At 42.5% G+C, this 12,201-nt stretch overlaps 1 protein-coding gene across 2 annotated transcripts in view; it reads left to right on the forward strand.

Annotated features, from left to right (window-relative positions):
• Positions 1-7,485: 7,485 nt before the first annotated feature.
• cyth3b (cytohesin 3b) overlaps positions 7,486-12,201 on the forward strand; it is a 31,436-nt gene continuing 26,720 nt past the window's right edge. For both annotated transcript variants that reach the window (XM_068718616.1, XM_068718617.1), the window contains exon 1: positions 7,486-7,821. In XM_068718616.1, the coding sequence (XP_068574717.1) occupies positions 7,803-7,821 (19 nt within the window). In that variant the 5' untranslated portion in view covers positions 7,486-7,802. The remainder of the gene's footprint in view (positions 7,822-12,201) is intronic.

Consider the following 12,201-nt stretch of genomic DNA (forward strand, 5'->3'; position numbering starts at 1 on the left):
GTTAATTTGTATTGCTGGAAATCTATATCAACATTCAAAGCATGAAACTGAAAGAAAACACCCCAAAGGAATATTTAATAACAAAATGTACAAGATCATGATAATCACATCTGTTCAAAACCGACCAACTTCCTTGAGACTCAGTACATACAGATCAAATATCAGAAATACATAAGTCATATTGAAGCAGTTATAACTTAGTTGTTGTATTTTTATTTCTGAGCTCTAACATAAGCTCTCCTCCAATCTTCAGTGGAAATTTCCTCTAACAAATCCAACTTCCAAGCCTCTCAGGCTGCAACCAGATGAAAGAAAATGTGTCTCTTTAAGGCATAAAACTGCAGTAACGTTACTAAATGTAGCCCCTTGACCTAAGGGGCTTCTTGTCACCTCCCTTGACACTATTGTATACAGCCCAGACATTTATTTTAAGATATCCTATTGCACGAACGGTTGCAGTACCAGATCTGTTCACACGGGGGAAGCATCCTGTCACTGTGCTGGATCCACCTCCCTGTACGTAACAGACATCATGAGCTGTCAACCTCCTTAAAGAAGATACAGGAGAGAATAAGGAAGCTGTAATAAAACGTATATAATAAAAACATATCTGTCAGCACTTCAGTGAAAGCAGACTTTCTACTGCTGTGCTGCTAATTGTCAGGATTTATATTATCTGTTTTATTCTTACACATTTCCACAAAATATATCATCCATAAGTCTGCTTCGGGAAAAGAAAATGTCAACTCCACTTCCATCTCCATCTGAATTAAAAAGACATCTGTGATCCATGTCTGAATTTAAAGAAACCCACTTGTAATGAATGAACCCTTTTTTTAATATGCACTTCCTTTAAGTAGATTTTTTTAAACTGCTGACACCCTCGCTCGGTGCAAAATATCCCCGTGCAAACTTCCCGAGCCAGTCACTCTGATGCCAGGCTGCAGAGGAAAACCATGAGGGGTTGCCAAGGCAACTGTATTTTCCTCCATGTGACAGACAAACCTTCCTGCCCCCCACCCCACACACATACCCACCCACCCACTTTTTCTGGAAAAAGAGGATTTATTTCTCAGGGATTTGCCAGAGGAAAATATTTTAATAGGGTTATCTTAGAGGACTGGCAGAAACAGAGTGAGAGATCAATAGATGAAAGATAAGTCGGGTTATCTTTACTCTGTTTTTCACAACCACCATTTGTACCCTATAGAGAAAAAAAAGGGGTTGTGGAATAAAGATTAGAGAGTTTCAGCCTTTTGGCATCAGCAGCGGCTCACATGTGTTTTATTTTTGAGTGAGTGTGAAAGAGTGATAATACTGCAAAAGGAAATGGCAGGGATTCAATTAAAGCTGCAATGCAGTATATTTAATTCCATACACATTATTCATGAACTTTAAACAATTAATTTATGTGGGATCTTAAGAGTTGGTGTCTTTTTGATTTTGTAATTCAGTATTTGAAACGATTACGTTTATCCAGGTTTGAGCTCAAACCAGCTGAGTGTTGTTGTGGAGAACAGACGGGTTCTTGTCAGGTTCTAATGTTGTCCATGAGAGCTGAGAGAAGTTGCCTCTTTGTTATTATAGATGTTAAACTGAGTCTGGTAGTTGAGTCACTTTCCCCAAACCTGCATTAACTTCATAAATCTCCTAATATTAATCTTCTCCCAGACTCAATAGTGAAGTTTTGAATGAATTTGACTATGATTCAGGTTTGTCTTTCTCTGCCTTAAAGAAACAGTGGGACATTTTTGGGAAATACACTAATGTGCGTGCTTACTGACTGAAGAACAGCTAGCTTGGATCTCAGAGGTAACACAAATCTGCAGCGTAAAAAACGACATTTGGCGCTTGTAATGTGCTGCAGAACAATTTGTTTTTGTACGAATTAAAGAAAGAAGACGTGACGTGTTGATTAGCAAACTTTAGAGGAACTGTAGGTGGATTTTGTTATGACACAGATAGGCTAGCTGTTCTCACCTGTTTCCAGTCAGTTTATGCTAAGCTAACCAGCTGTTGCTACATATCCAATGTGTATATTGTACAGACTTGAGAGTAGTATTCTCATCTAACTGTTAGCAAGAAAGCACAATTCTCAAAATGTCCAAGTATTCCTCTAAATCAACCTGCTGCCTGGGAAACAGACTAAATCTCACAGCCTCTGGGACTATCATCTACACCAGGTGACATCTGAAGAGCAGCTTTAGTTTTAGTCCTGAAACAAATCCTGACTTGAACTTTATGGCAGAAGAAGAAGAAAACAGTTTCCTCCACAGTTTAATTTGCTCAACAAACCCCCTATTTTATTTATCTTGGCAATAATAGTTTTTCTTTGTTTTCTATTTTCCCTGTAAAGTTGAACCAATCACAAGGAAACTCTCCAGACCACATAGTTGAGTCTTTAGATCATGGCTCTGTTACACTCAGTTTTAAAATACAAAGTGTTTGTTTGCCATCAACTTTTGCTTCGCAACCAAACAGGAAATAAGGCCTGAGTTTTACAAAGTTAGCCACTTAATGGCACGTCTGCATTTTTTTAAACAAGAAGTAACAAACAATTAAACTCCATATGTTTGCAAAGTTACTAATGTGTCAAATGTTTATTTGCTTAACAAACAGCGTTTCTATTGTGATGTGATGTCCATCAGCCAGTTTATGAATAACAGACATTAATACACCATGCCCATGCTTAGAGAATGGATTATGAATGCCAAATGTAATCAAACAATAATCCACATGATTTTTTTTTATCTCTGATGCTTTTAGTCTTTAAACTGTGACTTATGCTGATCCCCCTCACCCTCACTTTGAGGTTTTGACATTACTTTGAGTAACGTCCTCTTTGCAGTTGACTTAAATAGACCTTTGATTTGAATGCTGTGGAGCGCGGGACAAGAAGGGTATGCAAAGCGTTTTAAAAAGGAAGAGATCAGGTGCTGAGATGAGCTCCAAGCTGACCTCAAAGCTGAATCAAAAGAGTGAGAGTGAGTGGGGGAGGAGAAGAGGAGGAAGCCAAACAGAGAGAGGGAAATGTGGAGGAGGGACACTTGAGTATTTGCTGCAGTCATATTGTGGGAACGAAATAGGTCATACAAGCAAAAGAGCATTCAAATATCCAACTATTTTTGGAGGTGTTAGTGTGACTTTTCTTATTTTCATAATAATAATAATAATTTTTTTTACATTTGCCTTCCTGTATTATGTGTTGGAGTGCAGTTTAATTTTGTGCATTATGCATTTTAGTCAATGAAAAAAACTTCACACACACTGCAGATATGACCCTTGTGCAAAATGTTTCTTTATCTAGCATCAATATATTAAATCTAGTGATGTATTAAATGTGTCTGTGTAAACTCTCTGCTTCACTTGACGTAATAATGAGGATCATGGTTTTATCTCATGTTATTGTTTGATCCAGCATGTTGCACACCTTTGTGCTGTTATCCTGTAGCCTGATCTCCTTCTCTCTCTAATGGTAATCACTGAAATGTAACTGGGGTTGATTTTGTGTGTTTGTGCATGTGATAATAGAGTGTATGGGATGTAAAACCTTTTGCAAAGCTCAGTAGTGAAAGTCTTAGGAGGAATAACCTTTACAGCGTGTTATGTAATCACAGCAGATGAAGGAGGATTGTACTTTAAACGTAGCGACACACACACACACACACACACACACACACACACACACACACACACACACACACACAGCTTCACCTACTAGTTTTCGGGCATACACTGCTGCCTTTGTGCCCAGCAGACAGAATCCAAATAAAGACTCTACTCATAATATGTGTCCTTGGGTGCAGAAAATCAACTCAACTTTGCCCTTCGATCAGTCTGTGGTTAAGGTGCAGAGCTGGATGTAAAACCAAAGAGAAGGACGGGAGGAAATCCTGCTGCACTCTGCTTCCTGTGACCCTCTGTCACACACGGCATCACCCAAATATTAACCCTTTCACCTTCCACAACAGGAAGGAGGTGTGAACCCCTGTCACGTCCCCTGGTTTATAAAAGTCTATATCCATTTGTTTTGGGGGATAAACACAAAGAGGAAGATGGCCGGGGAACTCCCAAATTCACCACTGAATCAGCACAAAAGGGAACTAAAATGACTTTATCAAAGTACCTCTGTGGTGAAATTCACAATGCTTCAACTAAATAACATCCTCAATAGAGTTCTGAACCTCAATTTCCTCCCTAACTTCAAACACAGGCTACACCTCACTAATCCATCTCACAGTGTATTTAGAGGGAAGATGATTAGATTATGATGGGAGAGATTTGTGGGAGTTGGAGGTTGAGAAACGTGGGTTGCTTGTGAGTGTCTCTGTGTGTTTATAATTATGGGTTGGGCTGTTTTAAAGGGAGGAGGTGATCGCCCTCCGGGCACTGCCGTGGTGACTGGAGCATATGAAGTGGTACGACTGCTCAATCAGGTCACGTGAAGTCGGTCAGGAGAGCCACAGACGTTCCCCATGACGGTCGGCCTAATCTGCCAGACGTGCATCTCCCCGAGGGAATGTATGCAACCGCAGTGGCACGAGACACAGACGGCTCGAAAAACCCCACACATGTTCACTTCAAGCCACAGACTTTTACAGACTTACTGTGATGACTTTGTGGCCTTCGTTTTGTGGTCCGGATGTGAACGAGTGTGTCGAACGCACTCTAAAATGACTGAGCCAAACTGCAATTCTGTTGATTTTTAAAGTCTTAAATTCATCACCAAGGATATCTGGGCCACACCAAGAGGCTTCTCTCATGACTCATAAACACATTAGCATGACATTTATGTGGAGTAGAGCGCACTGAGTTTGTCTGTGTGCCAGAGAGACAGACTCAGCAATCTAATTGCTTTTAATGGAACTTACTACTTCGCTGACGATGCTCTGCTTGACCGGATCCAGCACTGACACAAACGGACAGTAACACCCTATTTGTCTAGCCATATTCCCAAAGCAGGCGCCAAAATTATGCATATGACCTATTTTCCACTTGTAGCACAGAAAACATTCAAACCAGGGCTTGCTCTGTGTGATAACTGCTTTGTATCAAACCACCTAATATGTAAAACCTCATAACTAGAGGAACTGAAGTGAGAAAGACGCTTTCTGTGCCCCAAACTGGAGTGGCTTCACTCAGATTTCCTTTTGCTAAACGCTTCCTGTTCCCCTGTTTCCCTTTGTGTGGTGCACATCTCAAGGAATTTGGTTTCCTTTAAAACACATGGCTAAAACTTCACAACTTACTTTTAATGGCAAAGAAAACAGACACTGTCTGGATGCATGGACCCAAATGTCTGAGCTATTCACAGCAACCCTTCATCTGAAGTGTGAGCGGAGCGTTTACCTGCAGGTGTAAATTCAGGATCACTGTAGGCCTCCAATTTCTCTTGCTCTTGTGATTCGGCATCAGACTGCACCAGACCGGATTGTGCCGGATTGAGGGGGTTCAGTGGATTGTGTAATCTTACTAATGTGAATTTGTAGAAAATGACTCATTTGAGCCTTTTAGTTTCTGCTTGTCCCCTTTTACTATTACTTTTTGGGAAGATGGTGAAGCAATCTTAGTGTTTTTGTCTAATATGCTATCAGTACATCAACCCATGAAAGTGATGATTTTATGCAGTTTTACAAACGTTCAGAATTGAATTGAGTTGAAAATGAAAAGGGAAGTATAAATCCTTTGCTTCTTCTTCTACTTTAACAAATATACACAGTAAAGTTAAAGCCTTAACCTCACGACTATAAGAGATGGAAAGAACTGTTTGTGTTATGTCTGGAGAATGTCACTTTGTTTAGGACAGAGTTCTGAGAGCGAAACATTTGTCCAAAAGAGACACCTACGAATAAACAAATGAATGAATACGTTAAAACATCTGTTCATGCTTGACCATTGGAGTAATGCACACAGGAAGTGAGACCCCCTCCTTCTCTGCGGAGGCAGGAATGCTATAATTGAAACCACGTGTGTTGTAGAAACAAGCTCTCTCTCTCTCTATTTCTGTGTGGGTGTGTGTGTGTGTGTGTGTGTGTGCCTCATCCCACTGTTTCTTAACCTGATCGCTCTCCCTGCTTATGTAAGAGTCTCGTCCATAATTCTTCATAGTGATCTGACATCATTTTTTTATATTTTGGATTGGTAGCTTTCTGTATTACTGCAGAGTACATAGATGCTATTTCATTGCATTTCAGCAGCCGTGTAGCTCTTTAAGATTAATTTGCTGTATTATTTTCTACTTATGTTAGAGGTAAGCAGCTGTTGCATACGGACCACAAACCTTTCTATCTTATAAATGTGTTGCCTTTGTAATACTCTCCCTGCTCTATAAAGGAGTGCTGACAACAGTGCTTTTGCATCAATGAGACATTCAGAGAAAACACTGTGTATTACGAGAAATAAATAGTCCTCTGTGTGTGGAATTGTGTTCATCAACATCCAAATGTAGTTGATAGAGGTATTTGCCCTCATTCATGTGAATTGGATGGACAAAAACAACTACATCCTCCAAAATGACCATACAGTTGAATTGAACACCTCTTAAAAACTATTCAACATTATAACCGTCACATAGGATTTATTGTTGAACTGTTGTGTTAAACTGCATTTGCTTATTTGTGCACCTAATAATCTGGCAACTGATTGTAAAACATTTGTGTCAACAGTGTGCCATGTGGTTAAAAAGAAAGTCATCCCCACATCGAAAAATAATCAAATAAGAATATTAATAGTATATACTGGTGGAAGTAACTAAGTACATTCAGTAACTGTATTTAGGTACAATTTTGAGGTACTTTTACTTTACTTGAATATACCATATTTGGTCTACTTTACCTGAGTATTATTACTCTTCAGATCATGATTTTGCAAGTCAAACCTATAAAAAGCTTGTAAAATATGCCAGTATCTAAAATTGGCTGCACATTGACAATTTACAAAAATATTTTTTTATGCAGGACGCTGACTTGAAGAGTATTTTTAGACTATGGTGTGTTTACTTTTACTTGAGTAAAGTATCTAAATAAAAGAAGGCTATAATAATCAACTCCAAATAAATTCAATCTTCTAGTCTATTCCAGTACATGTAAAGTTAAATTGCTATGAATTATTGAAGGATACAACCAAATGTGAAAGCATAATTAAAGCATGTCATATAATCAATAAAGACACATTATAGGTCTTTTTGTTGGGTATAATCTCATTATTGCCTGGAGTCACGTGGGCGCTGATTGGCGATGAATGCTGACGCGCTGCACGGGCTGTGTAGCGGAGCTGAGACGGGATTAAACAACTAGTGTCATTTACCCAGAATCTCACAAAGGCTTTCTGTGTATAGTTCCAAAATAAAAGAAACTCCTTGATAAACCCCCGGTGCGACTCTTACTTTGAAGACATAATTACTACCATTTCCGGCTTTGTTCCAGCGGTAGTGTCGGTTGTGTCAACTACTCTCCCGATACTAGTGGAGTGAAGGCGTATGTGGAGGGCTGACGGCAACGCGTTCGACCACTGTGGCGAAAAGACACCTCCGCTGCCGCCGCCGCCGCTTCACACGCACGCCGCTCACTGACCGACGGGCACCGGAGGAGGGACTGCCTCGCGACTGTGAGGCGTAAATGGCCACAACATTTGCAAAAAAGAAAAGACGCTGCCAGTGAGACAACCTGTGTAGCAAAAAAAAAAGCGTCCTGGAAATTAGGGCGCGTGTTTGTTGTGTAGGCTGTTAGAGCCTCTTCTCGCGCAAGGGAAGTTTCTGTGACCGATTTTTTTTTGGGGAACCTTTGAATTATAGGCTGCAAAACATGGAGGAGGACAACCAAGGTAGGATATCAGTCAGTGCAATTCAGACCGTTAAAGTGTAGCTGTTTCAGTACTAACAGCGAGGAGACGTGTGTCTCTGCTGCCTGCTTGTATTCATATTATTAATAACGTTATGGATTATGACGTTGACCTATATTTTTAGTGAATAGGTAGTTGGTTTTTTTTGCCATGGCATATGCAGCCACATTTATCTCATCTTTTTCCTACATCAGCATTTTCCTGCAGAGATTACTGACATGTTGTGTTGTTATGGTTTCAAGAGCATGCAAGATGTGCAGGATGTGTGAAGGTGGAAAGATTGACCTCATCTCAGGGGGTTGATAAAGACCCCATATCATTCTTGAATGGACCGGCATAATGACTGTCAGTGCACCAGTGTGGCATTGCTGCTTGCGGCCAGCAGACTTGTGTTTATCTAAGGCTTTGTCAGCTGTGGGCTGGTGTCACTCTGGCCCAACAGGTCCTCTTCACTGTCAACCGAGCACAAGCCGTGAGACACAGATTCATTTATTGACTCATGACTAAAGAGTTGGCACAGATGTGTCACTGCAACAGGAGTCTGCAGACCGCATCCGCTGCACTTAGCTCAGCACAAGGGCGCGTTGAGCAACTTGTGTTGAGACTGTGAAAATGTGTTCAGCCCTGGTTATTGATGAATATAACTACATTGACAGTTGCATTATTCATTCAGCGAATAAATAAATTAGTTAATATGAACTTGTATCAATTAATAGCTGCTATTTGTAACTCCAAATACAGCCATGGACAGATTATGATGCAACAGGCCAATGGACACAGACATGTAAAAGGTCTCGAAGCAAGACTCCCACATTGAATCTTTGTGGTCGTTTAGCGTCCCTTTTGCTGGACTCGTCTCTTTGCGGTTGTCTTTTGTCTCGTTGTGGATGTTTTGCATCTCTTCGTGTCATTTTGTGTCTAATTGTGGTCGTCTGATTGACTTTATAAGAAATTAGTGAATGTCACCTCATACAGAGGTTCTGGTGCAGGGGCCACTGTTCCTGTAGCCGGTGGGGCTTTTTCAGTAATCCATCCATGATACTAACAAGCCAACTATCATCTTCTGACTCTAGGGGGCTGGGGGTGGAGTTGGGGGCCTGCTAAGCCTGTAATCATAAACTGAATCCCTCATGTTGTCTCACCTCTGTAAGTCAGTGGTATTCAGTCCCACATGCTCCCTGCTAGAGCGCTGCCATCCATGGCATGCGGGCATAAAGCTGTCATTGTGCTGTTTGCGGCCGCCCTGCGGTGGCACACGTCAGCGCAGCCCCACAGACAGACATATGGTGCTGTGTGATGCCGACCAGGGATAGCTGACAGCAGCCGGGAGCATAAACACACACACACACACACACACACACACACACACACACACACACACACACTCGCATATATTCATGGCGGCACGCTGACACACTGACACTCAGACAAATTAAATTTCTCCTTTTCCCTTATGGCACTGTTTGCAGTGAAGATAGATGGATGGATCATGTCGTAGAATTATAAGTGTGTGTGTGTGTGTGTGTGTGTGTGTGTGTGTGTGTGCGCGTGTGCGCTACAGTCTTCCCTCTCATCTGGAATAAATAGTGTCCTCCTGGATGCTGCAGGATGGGGAGGCTGCAGAGCTCCTGCTTTTTTGTTTTGGTGTTTAGTTTTGTGTTGAACAGTTGGGAACATTATCCACAAAATTGCTGCTTTTTATTAGAACAACTTAACATCCACACATGAGCTCTCAGCAGAGTTGGGCTCATTGGAGGGTAGCAGCACAAAGTATGTGAGCGATGGCGCTGGTGAGGATTACAGACATGGACGTACTCGGCGTGAGGTGACGGGCAAGTGGCAGGTCGGTTGATGAAGTTCAAATCCGTCATTCCTCACAAAGGGACACACACACACACACACACACACACACACACACACACACACACACACACACACACACACACACACACACACATTTTCCCAGGCCATAAGTGAGATGGGAGCGAGGTGGACAGAGCGAGGTGTCAGATGGAGAACAGGCAGCGAGAAAGGCGCGAGGATGGAAAGAAAGTGAGACATGGTCGTAGTAGCGGCGATGGTGAGATGCCTGGGAGGGAATGAGAGAGCGAGACAGGAGACGAGTGTGGAGGGGACAAGGGGGGCGGGATGAATGTGTGCCCGAGCAAAGTTGGAAAATGGCCAAATAAGTATGGAGCGCCGCCAGTGAAAGACGGTGAGGGAGAGTGGTGGTGGACTAGAGAGTCCTACTGAATCCATTCTCCTGTATGTTACAGGAGTTTCTCTCAATGGAAGTCCTTCTTTTTTTGTCATAATGAACTCACTCTCACCTCTCTGTCCAACCAGGTACACTGTTGATGGAGATTCAGTTTCAATTTCTTTTCCATCTTCTTCTCTATGTTTTTTTCTCTATGCCCCTAGCATTTAGCTCAAAGCGTTACCGTGCTCGAGTGCAGCCTCACAGAGCTGGAAACATTGTGTTTCTGTATCTATTGTCATATTTATATTTATTTATATATCAGTTACTCTTCTGCCACTTCAGTTGGCCGTACTGCACAAGGCTTAGAGGAAAAAACGTCTCCATAGTAATCCATCTGACGCGCATGACATTCGAACAATACAATGCCTTCTGCAGTCGCTCAATGGACAATGGGCCGACAAGAGCCCACAAAGCTTTTCCACAGTGAGGCCTGTCTGACTGAGTGTGGCTTACTGTAACACATTCTGGTTCTGCATGACTGACTCTGACAGCCCATCAAATGTACACCTACAGTGTCTCCGCCTCCTCTGCCTCAGTGTGATCTCTGTTGGTCTGCGTGCACCTCATCGATCGGAGGCTTCACGAGCGATGTCCACATGGTAGGAATCAGAGCGTTCACGTTAGACGCGGGCCAGTTTGGCTGCAGACCACTTCTATTTACACACTGCGAAAACCAGCCATTTAATCTTGGCAGCTCAGTGTGTCAGCGCGTGTTCTGTTGGGGTTACGGAACACTGCAGACGCACACGACGAGCTGGGCTTTGAGCAACTCATCCGTCGGCCGCAGGACGGTACCGGCAGCTTCCTGCTACGTTCAGGATTTGTGTTTTTCGTCTTTGGAGTAGATTTGCAGCTGCTGTCTTTTCCCCCCACAGCTGTCAGGAGCGTCCTGAAGTCTTCACAGCGGAGGAACAAATCATGCTTTAATAGTACACACCTCTTAGTGGCATCTAGACTGAATGTCCTCCCTCTTCATATGTTAACTCTTCAGAGGGGTCACCTATACTGTAGATATCTACAGAGAGTTGTGGCCGTGGGTGTTTACTTCGAGCCCGACTAGGCTCGGGCAGGCAGTGAGGACGTGTATGCAGCCTGTGTGACGGTGAAGGACCTGAGGGGCCCGCAGGATGTTAGGGAGCACCAGAGGGACGGTGCAGTAGAGGCCCTGTCCTGTACAAGTTACCTTCACACAGAAAGTCTGGTGACTTACAGTGGAGGGTCATTCATGTGGCAGCAAAGTACAAAGTGTATTTTACTAAACACAAGGCTACTGCAGGAAGAGGAAAACACGGCCGATACTTGCCTATTGCGACCTGTGAGCGTGCTCCGTTTCCCTGACCTGAGGGGGAACAGCCAATGACCAACATTGGGTTAACAGGTTGATGTTCGTACTTCCCATAAAACCACAACTTGTTATTTGTACTCTTGGTTTTTCGTACAGATTAAACAAACAAGACGTAACATGTGGTGGATTTTGTTTCCAGTCTTTGTGCTAAACTAAGCTAACCGGCTTTAGCTTCCTATTTAGTGTACAGACATGAGAGTGAGTTCAAATCTTTTCATCTACCTCTTGACTTATCTCTCAAAATGTTGAACTATTCCTTTAAGATGCTATGTGTATCGGCTCTTGTTAATTTTTTATTATTTTTGGGAGACTCTGCTCTGTTAAAGAGTGTGTGTGTGTGTGTGTGTGTTTTTTTTTTAATGTTTTGACTGCCGTGTGCTCTCACTGCTCTCTCACACACACCGTCACACACCGGCAGTCCAGCTCACACGGCTCAGTAACTGCTTTGAGAGGCTGATGGGGAGATAAAAAAGGACTTCTGGCTTCTGCATGTGGCTCGACGTTACTGTATAGACTAAAGTCTCTGTGTGTGTGTGTGTGTGTGTGTGTGTGTGTGTGTGTGTGTGTGTGTGGCAAAAAGGTCAGTGAACACAGAGAGCCCTTGTTGAGTTTGTCCTCCCTGGATATCAGATAGCACATTACATTTACCCATGACATCTCCTTTAGTGGTTTAAGTTGGACTCAACAGACATTAAGTCAGACTGACCCCATATGGAAGTCAAAGTCCTGGATTTGGACATGATCTACTTGCATGAAT

This window comes from Cebidichthys violaceus, unplaced genomic scaffold (genome assembly GCF_023349555.1).
Source record: "Cebidichthys violaceus isolate CVI_PGR_0920_01 unplaced genomic scaffold, fCebVio1.0.p SCAF_23, whole genome shotgun sequence".
NCBI classification, from domain to species: Eukaryota; Metazoa; Chordata; class Actinopteri; order Perciformes; family Stichaeidae; genus Cebidichthys; species Cebidichthys violaceus.